General features: G+C 59.9%; 3 protein-coding genes and 1 long non-coding RNA gene across 5 annotated transcripts; 1 reads left to right on the forward strand and 3 right to left on the reverse strand.

Moving 5' to 3' along the window:
• Positions 1-150: 150 nt before the first annotated feature.
• On the forward strand, positions 151-7,612 carry LOC110346067 (uncharacterized). Its single transcript, XR_015447313.1, has 3 exons — positions 151-288; positions 464-1,042; positions 1,912-7,612. It is a non-coding gene; the product is annotated as an uncharacterized LOC110346067 (long non-coding RNA).
• Cldnd2 (claudin domain containing 2) lies at positions 201-1,556 on the reverse strand. The gene is given in 5 exon segments (XM_021245845.2): positions 201-311; positions 420-539; positions 791-833; positions 835-932; positions 1,127-1,556. Coding segments are annotated over 5 exon segments (651 nt in total). The 5' UTR covers positions 1,443-1,556; the 3' UTR covers positions 201-237.
• Positions 2,943-3,834, reverse strand: Nkg7 (natural killer cell granule protein 7). Of its 2 annotated transcripts, XM_004866761.4 has the most exons (4): positions 3,678-3,834; positions 3,455-3,601; positions 3,241-3,375; positions 2,943-3,153 (listed from the first exon to the last, which is right to left on the reverse strand). In XM_004866761.4, the coding sequence occupies exons 1-4, from the start codon at positions 3,832-3,834 to the stop codon at positions 3,095-3,097; spliced, it is 498 nt and encodes a 165-aa protein (XP_004866818.1). In that variant the 3' UTR covers positions 2,943-3,094. The 2 variants fall into 2 exon arrangements, with proteins under 2 accessions (XP_004866818.1, XP_087057060.1); XM_087200934.1 differs by having other exon boundaries at positions 2,943-3,375.
• Positions 7,613-8,362: 750 nt separating the features above from the next.
• On the reverse strand, positions 8,363-12,151 carry Lim2 (lens intrinsic membrane protein 2). Its single transcript, XM_004866755.2, has 4 exons — positions 11,977-12,151; positions 9,301-9,450; positions 8,587-8,721; positions 8,363-8,424 (listed from the first exon to the last, which is right to left on the reverse strand). The coding sequence occupies exons 1-4, from the start codon at positions 12,149-12,151 to the stop codon at positions 8,363-8,365; spliced, it is 522 nt and encodes a 173-aa protein (XP_004866812.2).
• Positions 12,152-12,525: the final 374 nt, after the last annotated feature.

The following is a 12,525-nucleotide window of genomic DNA, read 5'->3' on the forward strand; positions in this document are numbered from 1 at the left end:
CTGTCCCTCTTAATCCGCGTCCTACTGCGCTTCGCCCTCCATTTGCCTTCCCCGCCATCTCCGCGCCCCCTCCGAGCGCGCGTCCCCCCCCCGGCTCCCTCCGTGTTCCCTCGTCCGCGCCCCTCCGCGTCTCCACCCCCCTGCGGGCTCCGGTCCTCCTGTCCTCGCCGACCCCCAGAAAGGCACGTGCAGCTGCGCGCTCCGAGCCGTTCCTTTATTGCGCCCGGGCCGGCGCGCTCACAGGCACACGGGGAAGTCGCCGATGGCCTCGGTGCTCTGCAGGATCAGGTCCGCCAGCCGGAAGCAGCAGCCTGCGGGGAGGGGAGCGAGGGGAGCGAGGCGGGAGGCGCTGGGCTCGGGGAGTCTCTGGGGGAGGGGCTCCTCTGGGCAGTCCCCCCCCTTCCCACTAGCCAGGTTACCCGCGAGAACAGAGAAAGGTAAAGCCAGCCACCCTGAAAAATAGGACCAGGAGAAGAAGGCGTCATCCTTCCTCTCACTCCCCGCTGTGTAGCTGGTCAGCGCCGTCAGCAGCAGCAGCCCTGGGCCACGCCCGCTCGCCAGGTGAGCGCAGCCAGGTGCGGCCGCACCAGGCCCCGCCCACCTAGGCCCCGCTTCTCGCACTGCCACGCCCACCCCGTGGCCCGCCCCTCGCGCTGATCAGCCACGCCCACTGCTCGTGACCCGCGCCCCGACCCCGCCCCCGGACGACGGTCGCCTGGAACCTGGCTCTGGGTTCCGCCCGGCTCCCCGAGCCCCACGGGCACCCTGGGCCCACCCTCCGCCTGCTCACCGCTGATGAAGAGCAGCGTGCTTGTAGTCCGGCCCCGCAGCGACTAGTCCGCCCTGACACAGAATCCACAACGCCACCTTCGTGGCCACCACCCAGACGCCACCCGCCAGCACCATGCACGCCCCGGCCAATGAGATCGTGGCTGGGGACAACGGGCCGCATCCGCCCCGCGCGGCCGCCGCCCCGAACCCCGAGCCGGACTGTGGGCCAGAGGGTCCTCGTCGCAGCAGGGACGGGTTAGCGGGAAGCCAGGTGCACCGGGTCGGCGGTGGCCCGGGGCAGGTCGGGCTGTGGGGGGGGCTGGGGTGTGTGGCCTGACTTCCTTGGGGAGCTCACTCTGGCAGGGGATGTTGGAGCACAGGCCCTGGGTGCACTCCAGCCACAGGCCACTGTGCCCCTTCTGCTGGCGAATCCAGTAGTTGGTTGCAGTGGACAGGATGGTGAAGATGTTGGCCAAGAGGCTGAGCAAAGTGCCCCAGCCCTGCAGGTTCCGCTTCACTCCCATGCCAGGCAGGCTGCTGCCGGGCCACAGAGGTAGGACAGGCTGACACCCGACCCCCTCAGAGCCCACCCCAGGTCCCTCCACAATCCAGTTCCCTCCACAATCCGGGTCCCTTAGCAACCCCGCCTGGGGACACGTGACCCCCCCCATTCCCCAGTCCTCCTACAGGGGACTTGGAGACCTCCCCCAGCCGCAGAGCTGAGGAACCTGTCTTTCCAGGGACCTCCCTCCTCCAGGGCAAAGTCCCCTCTGCGGTCCAGTGCCCCTCCCACCCACACCATGTACACTCACACACACATCCCTCCCCCCCAAGAGACTCAAACCCAGCTCTCCTTGGACTCAGAGTCCAAGGGGGAGGGGGAGGAAGCCTGGGTCTCTGGGAGACAGCCAGGAGTTCTAGAACCCCTCTCCCAGCAGCTCTTTAAAGAGACACACACATCCGCAGCTCCCCACCCTTTGCAGTATTGAAAATAGAACCCACCCCAGAATGCTCCACCACTGAGCCACATCCTCAGTCTTTTTGTTTTTTTTTTTGAAACAAGGTCTTGCTAAATTGTCCAGGTGGGACTTGTACTTCTGACCCTCCTGCCTCAGCCTACTAAAGTTCTAACAGTTACAGGTGTGACCCACCATGCTGGGCCCCAGCAGCTCTCTTCACAGGATGACAGCTCACGGTGAAACAGCGGGTCCCGGGAGCTTCACCGTAACAGGGCAGATCAAAGCCTCCTCGAAGCCTCTCTTCCCTTGACTTCGTGGGCACTCCAGAAGGACTCCCAGCCCCCACATCTCTGGCTGTGCCCTTGAAGGCCCCTTGCAGCCTGGGGCCCTGGCCCTCCGCCCCTCTACGGAGGCTCCACCCTGGTCCTGCTCAGCCAAACTCCATCTCCAGCACAGGTGTCTTTCGGCCCCAGGTTCCAGACCTCCCCTGCTCCCGACTGTCCCCAGGGGCCCTGACACCCAACCCCAGGATGGCTCCACATCCCCCACCCCGAGTTTGTTGGGCCAGAGCCCTGGGCACTACCTATCCTCTTCCTCCCATCACCCCACAAAGCCACGGTCCCCCAAGCGCTGTTCCTCCTGCCCCCAAATCCACCTGGCCTGTTCCCTCCTTCTCACCTTGGGACCTGGTTCTCTCGGGCCCCACCCTGCCAGCCTGTTCTGGTCTCTAGTCCCCCAGTCCCGGCCCCACCCCATGTCCCCAGAGGGACTCAGAGCTCACTGTGTCCCCCGCACCATGGAGCCCTGCTTCATCCCCGGACGGCCCCTGGATATTCCACGGCTCCAGCTTCGCCCCTCTGCCTGGAGAGCACTTTCCCTTGGCGCTCAAGAAGTTCCTGCACGCCTTCCCCAGAGAGGCCACCCCTGTGTCCGTCTCCTGACAGCCTCTGGCTGCTGCCTGGCCCGTAACAACTGCTGGCCTGTGACTGCACCCCCGCCCTGTCCTGGCTGACTGTCCCCCTTCCTGGGTGCCCCGTCACACCCACCTTGGAGCTGACCTATGGCTATGTCTTCTTTCGTCCTTTTCAGTTTTGAGAGAGGGCCTCATTAAGTCACTAAGCTGCCCAGGCTGGGCTCAAACTTTCATCCTCCTGCCTCAGCCTCCCGGCTACTTGCTTATGTCTTGGCCCAGTGAATCTTGGAATACCCAGATGTTAGCAAATTTTTTATTGACCGAGTGAAGAAATATGTGAAGGGGGGTGGGCTTGGAGGGAGGGCTGGAGGCAGAGTCAAGCCTTCCTTTCTGTGGCTCCTGAGGAGACTCCAGGCACGGCGCTCAGCTCTCCGGGGCCGCCTCCGTCTGCTCACAAGCTTTCGTAGCCGGGCCGCTGGGCACCGCAGTGAGCGCGCAGACTCAGGGCACCTGGGGTGGCCCAGAGTGTAAGTGCTTCCCCTCCCGCCTGTGTCTCCCTCCCTGGGGCCTCCCAGCTCCAGGAGGCCGCGTGGTCACCTGCACAGAGGAACAGGAAGGCGGAGACCCAGCCCAGGTAGAAGGACCAGCAGAAGAAGGTCTGGACCTGGGAGTGCACAGCCTGGCCCCACCGTTCACTGGTATACACCACCATGGCCACCAGCATGGAGAGGGCTGGGGACAAGGACCAGAGAGACAGGTGAGCCCCCGGGGGCACCCCGCTCCAGCACGGAGCCCAGCCCAGAGGCCTCACCTGCAGCGAACGTGGTGACCGTGGAGACCAGAGGGCCCCGGCCGGGGGCGGACAGTGAAGGGATGCAGGACAGCACCAGGAAGCCCACGGCCACCAGGCCCCACAGGGCGGCCAGGATGCAGAAGCTCTGCGTCACGTGGATGTAGCCTGCTCATTGGAGATGAAGACTTCCGAGTGTGTCCCCCAGCCCGGCCATCGCCCCTCGGGACAGCCCGGCCCTTACCTTTGACAGGATCGTCCTGGCCCCCTTTTGGCCAGAGGCCCGAGTGAGCTGAGCTCACCCCCATGGCCACTATCCAGAAGTCGGTGCTGATGGCCACCAGGGAGGACGCCAGGCCCAGGGAGCCAGCAAGCAGGGCCAAGGACTGGCAGGGCTCCATGGGCCAGCACTGGGTTTGCGGCTTCTGGGGGATGAAGAGGCTGCTGGGTGTCACAGGGAGGGAGCAGGCTGTGCGGGCTCCTGGGTCCCCTGAGCTGGCGAAGCAGAAGGAGCGGCAGCGATGGTGCCCGGGGTGCTTCGCAACAGCACACAGGCTTCACACAGTTCCCGGCGGGCAGGCGGGCAGGCGGGTGGGCGCGCTTCACACAGCCTGCCTTCCTGTCCTCCCCGAAGGCTTCCCTCCGCAGGGGCAGGGTGTCAGGTCGTCTGTGGTTTGGGTGTGATGTAGAACTCACCTCTTTCAGGGGTGTGACACCTCCCACCCTGGGCACCCCCCACACCAGGGCTTCCTGGACGGACAAGAGCGAGAGCCCGGGGGCCACAGGCGGGAGGTGGCCAATCAGCTCCCCAGTGAGTTAAAGGGAGGGAGATGTGGCTAGTGGGGGCAGTCGGGGACGTGTCATGCTTTCCTGTGGTTGTGCAACCTTCCGAGCTGGTGGGAGCTGGGCCCCAGCTCCAAGGAGCTAACAAAGGTGGGGCCTGGGGCTCAGCACTCTGGAGCTGAGGGAAGAAGTGACGGGCGAGGGGCTCTGACTCCACGCAGGTCCCTGGTCGGGATGCAGAAGGGCCTGTGGAGAGGAAGGAGCTGCCTGCAGCCTCATCTGATAATGAGTTGAGAGATAACCAACTCTGCTTAGGGTGGGTCCTCCAGCACGGGGTGGGGGCCTTGTCGTGAGGATCGGCTGCCCAGGGAGTGGGGACAAAAATGCTAGGGGAGGGTCCTCTGGTCTCCAAGCACCTGTCTCTTCCAGCAGCGGGCCCTGGGTGACGCCACAGCTGCAGCAGGTATAAGGTGAATGTGCCCCAGTCCAGGCAGGGGGCTCAGGAAAACTCGGCCTCTGTGAAGTGGGCAAGGCCCTGGATCATGGTGACACACTGGGCCAGCTGCTCCAGGACAGCCTGCTGATGGGGAGGACCAGCGAGGCCCAGGAGGCAGCGTCCTCTCCTTAATCTGGGAGGCTTAACTTTCAGGCCCATTCTGTGCTTGGGCCCTTGCCAGTGAGGAAGGTGCCACTGTTGAGCCCGTGCTCAGGGGCCGGAAGTCACCCAGGGACGGCCGGAAGTCTCACCTCGGGTAGCACAGTGAAAACCACGGGCAGGGCTGTGTGAGGAGCAGCAGGAAGTCAGGGCCTTGGGTGTGTGGTGAGCACAGAGCTCGTCTTGTGACCTGGACTCCATTCTCACCCCAGCCTCAGCCTTCTCCGCTCGTGAATACAGCCCTTCAGCCTGGCCCCAGGCAGAACCCCATGCTGACCCCAAACCCGGCCTCACCTGCACACTCGGCCTTGTCCCTGAGCCGCCCAGGGCCGCTCCATCTTTGACCCCAATCCCACTCCAGGACCAACCCCATCTTCACCCCCAAACTGCACCCTGCCTTCATCCCTCCAGCCCCAGCCCCGGACCGGTTGGCTCTTCACTCTGCAGCCCCACTGCTCCTCCTTAGCCGCCCACCTTCCTCTTCATCTGGCCTCCAGGTCAAGCTGGTGACTTTGTTTCTTGCCTCCCCAGGTGAGCCCCATGGGTCCCTGTGGCAGGCGCAGGCGCTCGGTGCCCTGGGCACACACGCCATGAGCCAGAAGGGGCAGCTGAAGGCCACCGAGAAGAGCACAGGGCCAGGGCTGGAGCGGCGTGGGCTTGCGGTGCCACGTCTGAGGTGCAGTCTCGGGTTGGCTGGCGGAGGGGAACCTCCGGCCTGGTGTGGAGCTTCTGCTGAGTTTGTCCCCAGCCCAACCACTATGTCCAAGTTGCTGGTTTCCTCGGATCTCTACCAGCTATGCCCAAGCGCTGCCAGGGTTGCTGAATCAACCCAGGGCTCTTCCAGCTTTCTCCAGCCCTTCCAACGTCTCCCGGGCTCCAAAACTTCCAGCTCCCAACTGCCATAGAATAGGACGCCGTCGTCAGGCCGGGGGTCCCCTAAAGCTCTGCTCAGCCCGGAGGCACCCTGAGCACCCAGAGACCTGGTCTTTGCTGTGTGGGTGCTGATTTCACCTTCATCGCTAATGTCCCCAAGGCTCCACCCCCAGCCTGGGACCCTCTCCCACTCTGCTACCCCAGTTATGTCCTCTTTCACTTGGTGTGATTCAGTGTCTCGCCCTCTACCGCTTCCCATATTTGTTGTTTGTTCGTTTGTTTCAGACCTCAAGAACTTTAAAGCAAGAATGAGGTCTCATCGCAGGACTCAAATCTGGAGATGGCACAAAATGTATAGGACCCTCAAGGAGGGGGCCTCCTAGCTACTTGGGAGGCAGAGGCAGGAGGACAGCAAGTTTGAGGCCAACCCCGGCAACTTAGTGAGAGTCCCATTTAAATAAATAAACATATAATTAATTAATTAATAAAAGGGGTGGAAAAGGAGCTCAGTATTGTCTAGCATGCATGGGGCCGGGGTTCAACCCTGTGCTCTTAGTAAACAGTTATTATGGAAAGTATCACCATTTCTACTTAGACCTACTCTATTAATAATATTTAATGTGGTTTATTTCAGCAATGAAGATTAAATCTGAATATACTTAGAGTAAATCCCAATAATATTGATGTCAATAAATACTCATCAATTGGCTTGAATAAATGTTTATTGCCCAACACATGTTCTTCCCAGCGATCACCAAGTGCTGTCCTGGAAGCACTGGGGATCTAGAGATGACCAAAAGTGGGCATGGATTTCTACCTTTCTGGTGCTCATCTTCTTGTTGGAGGACAGACACTAAGACGCTAAAGAAAAGTAAACTGTGTTTGTGAGAAGTGCTGTGGTGAAACTAAAGCAGGAGGTGGGTGGGAGTGCTGCGTTTTTCGTAGGGAGGCCAGGGCTCCTCCCTGCCAAGGTGACTTCTGAACACAGAACTGTGGCCCATTTGGGAAGACAGCTCCATGCCGGGACTGGAAGGAGTCTGAGTGAGCAGGAAAAGCTTCTGCCTGGAGGAAGCTCCAGGCCCTGCCCAGCTGGGAAGGGGCCTTCCAAGCCCTCGGAATGTCCTACCTGGTGAGCATGAGTTGGGGCCGCAGGCCACACCGGTGCTTTAGGACCAAAATGGTGATTTGCCACAGGGCCTGCGGCACAGTGCAGCCATCTGACCTCTGGAGGGCGCTGAAGTCTGGCTCACCCATTCCCACGGGAGAGGTGTGAATCCAGGCAGCCCCTAAGCCCACAGCTTCCAGCCTTCGGCCAACCACAGCAGCCCGGACAGAGTTTACCCTGAGACAACTCACAGCCTGAGGATCTGAAGTCAGAGTGGGTGGGGCCAGCACCTTGGAGTTTAGCTTTGCTCCTCAGAAGGAGGGCTGGGAGCGGAGTGTATTCCGCAGTGGGTGGAGGGCCAGCCCAGGCAGCCCCCTGGGAGGCTGTGGTTGGGTGAGAATGGACGGAGGGTCCCAAGTTCAAGGCCAGCCTGGGCAACTGATTACAAATGGATCATCGTTTCCTAAGATGGGGAGACCAAGGGAGAGGCAGTTGGGGGTGAGAGATTGGAACTTATTTTCAGACCTGTGACATTTGAGATGCCTGTGATTCTCAAGTGGAAATGTTGAGTAAGTCGTTAGAGACAGGATGTGATATTGTAATTATGCCGTTATTGCTACTGCTAACGTAAGTCCCTGTGAACGTAATTACTAGAACAAGCCTTGGTGACGCTTCTACTTATACAGGCGCCAATGAATTATTACAGAAGGCCTCAGCTGCCATTCTGTTAGAGGAAGCTTCTAGAAATAAAATATTATTGTTATTTGGAGGTCCCAGCGAATATTTTAGGAAAAAAGCCTCTATTCCTATAACATTTATATAATATCGACACCGGCACTAATATGGTTTTTTTTGTTTTTTGTTTTTTGGTACAGGGAATCAAACTCAGGACCTTGTGTGTGCCAGGCAGGCCTGGTGCCACTGAGCTACATCCCAGGCCTGCTGATATATTTTTTTGAGGTCCTGAGGATTGAACCCAGGGACGTCACACTGAGCTACACCCCTGGACCTTTTCACTTTGTATTTTGAGACTGGGTCTTGACAAATTGCCAAGGCTGGGCTTGACTTGACAATCCTCCTGCCTCAGCCTCCGGCGTGCTGGGATTGCAGACGTGCACGCGTGCCTGGAACATCCCCTGTGCCCGTTTCTTGAAGTGGAACTGGGGCTGAGTCTGGGTGGGGATGAGATGATTTCAGTCCTGTCCCCACGGAGTGCCACAGCCCGGCCACCGTGACCCAGCTCCTGCCTCCCCCCCACACCCTCCCCGCAAGGATTCGAACCTGCACAGTTTCACGTCGCTTTATTAGGCCTCCAAGCCGCACTAAGGGATACTCGTTTCTCTAACAACCCACCTGGCTGCTGGGGCTTGGGCTTCTCTGCTGCCTCCCTCCAGGCCCAATTCCCCGACTTCCCCTCGGGACACAGGAGTCAGGGCCCCGCCCGAGCCCCCTGTGCCCCGCGGGCTGGGACCCCTTCCCCTGCAGCGACTTCCCTCCGTCTGCCAGTGCGGGCTCAGAGCGGGGTGGACAGGCGCTGGCACTCGTGCATGCGGTAGGCGCACATGTAGAAGATGCCTTGCAGAAGAAAGAGGTCCCGTGAGCCCCAGATGCCTCGACGCCCTCTGCCCCTGGGGCCCACAGTCCCCAGCCTGCTCAGGCCTGGAGCCGGCCTTCAGACTAGGGCGTGGGGTCCCCAGGGGACAGCCTGTCACTGCACACCCTCCCCAAGCCCAGTACCTGAGAAGAAGGTCATGAGCAGAGCCACCCAGCCCAGGATGTAGGACCAGGAAAAGCGCCAGTCCCTGAAGCGGCGGCCAAGGAAGCTGACGGCGACCCCAGTGTAAATGGCCAAGGCCAACAGCAGGAAAAGGGCTGGGGAGAGAGAGGTGCAGGGTGGAAGGCGGAGGGGGAGAGGGTGGGGGATGGAAGGGGGAGGGGAGAGGGGGATATGAGGGGGGAAATGGGTGCGATTGATCTGGGGGTGATTTGGGGGGTTTTCCTCTTTTTTAAATTGTAGGATGAGGCCAATGAGGGTCGGGGTGGTTGGGTGGTCGGATGTCTGGTTTCAGGGAGGGAGACTAAGTTCTTGGGGTGTCCTGAGTCCTAAGGGTGTCTTTCCTGACACCCCTGGGATCTGCACCCCAGGTCCAACACAAATTTATGTTACTATGATGCGGTGGCTCAGGGTGGGGCTCTAATCCTAGCTCTGTGGGCGGCTGAGGCAGGAGGACCACAGCTCTGAGTCCAGCCTGGGCGACTCACTGACTTAGCAAGGCTCTTGTCAAAGCAAAAAGCCCGGAAGGGCTGGGATGCAGCTCAGCGCCGCCGCTGAGTCCCTGCTTGGGTGGCGGGTAAGGAGGCAGTGGTCCTGGGGTGGCTTGGGGTGTGGGGCTTAGCATTCCAGTCGGGCTCGGGCACTGGGGTGCAGACAGCGGCGCTGGGGTCACTCACTGGCGGCGAAGAACATGCTGCTGGCGGAGAAGGGTCTCGAGAGGCGGGCGAAGGCGGGCTGCTGGGTGAAGGCCAGGATGCCCAGGGCGATGCCCGAGGCGGCGCACAGGGCGGACAGGATCATGAGGGCCCGGGTGGCATTCCAGGATGCTGTGGGGCACCGTGGTCACTCCCGGGCCCGCTGGCTCTCCGGCCACTGCTGGCTCGCAGGTGAGAATGCCTCCCTCCTCCCCATGGGTCAGACCTGGTTTCTCCTTCACTACAAATGCCTTCCTTCTCACCTGGCAAGCTCCTGCTCATCCTCCAAAGCCCAGCTCCTCAAAGCTCCTTCCCTCCCTGGGCACCATTCTTACCCACTGCCCCGGGTTGAGACTCTCTTTTTCTGTTTTCTCCCTCCAGCTTGATTTCTCCCCCAGTGCAGGGACTGGGTTGATTCTTGCCAAGAGCACCCCAAGCCGGCATGGTGATGCACTCCTGTGATCCCAGCACTCTGGGAGGCTGAGGCAGGAGGATCAAAAGTTTGAGCCTCACTTGGGCAACCTAGCAAGACTCTGTATCAAAATAAAAAATAAAAAGGGCCGGCGATGTAGCTCAGTGCAAAGTCCCTAGGTTCAATCCCCAGTACCACCCCCCCCCCCAAAAAAATGAACACTCAAAGCACAGGTTTGGTTTACCCACTGGTCTGAAGAAGTGTTTGTTGAATGAATGAATGAAAGCTGATGCCACATATCCTCCTACTAATCACTCTGTATCCTCCCTCACATTGCTATCTTCTATTAGCTTCATACCACTAGCCTCTGTAAAGTCCTGTTCATTGGCTTTTACCTTGTTTATTTCTTTGTTGTTTGAGACAGGGTCTCGCTATGCAGTCCAGGCTGAGCTTGATGACCCTCCTGCCTCAGCCTCCTGAATGCTGGGATCCCAGACATGTGCCACTGCATCTGGCTTTTTACCCTGTTTTTATTCTGTCTGCCTCTGCCCACAGGTCTCCCCTCCACGAGGACAAGGATCTTGCTGTGGGGCTCACAGCCGGGTCCCGGCACCCAGCGGTACATCCAAGGCCCAACCCTCGGGCCCTCCCTGGGAACCACGCTGGGCCCCTCTGACAGTCGCACACTGGCCCTGGGAAGCAGGCCCCGCTCCTGCTCCCACTTTGGGAGTGGGTTACTGTTGCCAGGCAAATGAAGCCACTGTTCCATTTGTGGCCTTGAGGATGTCAAAAGAATGGACAGAGGCAGCTGTGGTGTCTAGAGCCTATACTCCCAGCACTCTGGGAGGCTGAGCCAGGAGGCGGCCACGTTCAAGTCCAGCCTGGGCAACTTGGCAAGGCCCTGTCTCAGAACGGGCGGGGGGTGGGGCTGAGGGGGCTGCTCAGGGCAACAGTCCCAGGTTCAAAGCCCAGAATCCCCCCCCCACCCCTCAAAAGAAAAAGAAAAAGGAAGAACTGTGGACCTGGCCCAGGTCCCTCCTGGCTCCCCATCCCCACAGGGGTCAGATGGGACCGACAGCGCTGTCCCTGGCCCCGGGAGTGGTCTCCAGTCTGGAGCAGGAGAAAAGCAGAAGTGTCCTACATGGCCAGCCACAGATGAAGGCAAGCCTGGGGCAGGCCTACACAGGCCTCGTCATTGCCCCTGCCTCAGTTTACCCCTCTGGCAGATGGGCTTCCTGCCCCGTCCCTCGGGCTGCTGCAGGGAGGGGGCAGAGGTGCCTGTGGTGTCACAGGGCCGGTGAGGACGTTGTTCCTCAGTGCACCCTGGGAATTCTTTGGCCATGGAGGTCAAATCCCTCTGCTCTGCTCACAGGCACTGAGCTGCTCTGCTGGGAGGTGGACGGGGGCTGCTCCAGGCCGGGGCTTGTGGGGGGGGCGCCTGGGACCCCGGCACTGAACAAATGCTGCTGTTATTAGCAATACACAAAGTACGGTGTGACAGAGCATCTTACATCTTACCTGCTATTAATTTTCATTACGCACTATATTGTGTATTAAATTATTAATTAGCATAGCTCATATAGTGCACTATGCATGATACACCATATAGAGCATATACCATGTAATAGTCTATCCATCTGTCATGTATCATCTTCCAGCCTGGCACTCAGGACAAAGTCCTTCATCCAGTATTTACACATTTACAATTTCTCTGTCCTCCAGTCCCTACATAATCATTGGTCCATAGCAGATATTTATAAAATGTTGTTCTGGCCAGGTGTGGAGGTGCACGCCTGTAATCCCAGCACTCTAGGAGGCTGAGGCAGGAGGACCACAAATTCAAACCCAGCCTGGGCAACTTGGGGACTTAGCGAGACCCTGTCTCAGAAAACAAACAAAAAAACACCCCCCCCCACACACACACCAAAACAAAAACAAAACATGGGATGTAGTTCAGTGAGAAGGCCCTAGGTTCAAGCCCCAGGGTCACACAAAAAAATAAAATAAAATAAAGAAAACAAAAAAGAAAGAAAGAAAGCTTTCTCCACAACCGCAGCCCACCTGCTACGCCTGACACTTCTTGGTGTCAGGAAATGTCATCTCCTCAGCCTGGCCTCCAAAGCACTACACTCTGTCACCGAAACCAGAAGACAGTCGCGAAGTCCCCCCGCCCTCCCTGGGTCTGTCCTGGAACACCCGGGGTCCGGGGTCCTTTGGCTGCGAGCCCCATGCCCCACCGAGCTCACCCATGCTCTCCGTCTGCAGGTAGCACTTGTGGCCCACGCAGTAGCGCCACAGGCCCTGGTGCGCAAAGGCCCCCGACAGCCGGTACTGCATCCAGTGGTCCGTGGCTGTGGCCACCACCAGGAGGAGGGTCCCCACCCCGGCGCAGAAGAGGCCGCCGCCCATGAAGCTGTACATGGTGATCTGCGGGGAGGGACACACGGGCTGGGAGCTGGGCCCGGGTCCTAGTGGGGGCAACCAGGCCGGAGCCAGGGAGGCTTTGGTCCTGGGTGAGGAGGCCTGGGTCCGATGAAGGGAGGGGGCAGGGCTGGGATGCCGGGTCCCTGGGGAGGAGCTGGGCCCCGGGGCCTTGAGTCCGGGGAGGGAGCTGCCAGTTGTGCCTGGTGCCTACCTGAGCGGCAGAGCCTGCCCCAAGCCCTCCTTCTGCCACGGCCCCTCTGTGCAGACTGAGCCGAGCCAGGTCGCTGCCCTCTGCCCGGTGGGTCCCCCAAATCCCTTAAGCCTCGCTACACAATGGCCCCAAGGCCCAGCAGCTTCCAGCAGGGAGAAGT

This window comes from Heterocephalus glaber, unplaced genomic scaffold, assembly GCF_053883595.1.
Source record: "Heterocephalus glaber isolate CG9 unplaced genomic scaffold, H.glaber_assembly_v1.0 deba00001745, whole genome shotgun sequence".
Taxonomy (NCBI): Eukaryota; Metazoa; Chordata; class Mammalia; order Rodentia; family Bathyergidae; genus Heterocephalus; species Heterocephalus glaber.

Excerpts from the sequence above, each read along its gene's own strand:
- Nkg7 (XM_087200934.1), bottom strand. The coding sequence starts at position 3,834 with ATGGAGCCCTGCCAGTCCTTGGCCCTGCTTGCTGGCTCCCTGGGCCTG. Across the intron at positions 3,602-3,677 it reads CCAGGACGATCCTGTCAAAG|GCTACATCCACGTGACGCAG; the intron begins GTAAGGGCCGGG and ends TCCAATGAGCAG. Across the intron at positions 3,376-3,454 it reads GGTCACCACGTTCGCTGCAG|CCCTCTCCATGCTGGTGGCC; the intron begins GTGAGGCCTCTG and ends CCTTGTCCCCAG.
- Lim2 (XM_004866755.2), bottom strand. The coding sequence starts at position 12,151 with ATGTACAGCTTCATGGGCGGCGGCCTCTTCTGCGCCGGGGTGGGGACC. Across the intron at positions 9,451-11,976 it reads CCTGCAGACGGAGAGCATGG|CATCCTGGAATGCCACCCGG; the intron begins GTGAGCTCGGTG and ends GGTGCCCCACAG. Across the intron at positions 8,425-8,586 it reads GCTCATGACCTTCTTCTCAG|GCATCTTCTACATGTGCGCC; the intron begins GTACTGGGCTTG and ends TTCTTCTGCAAG.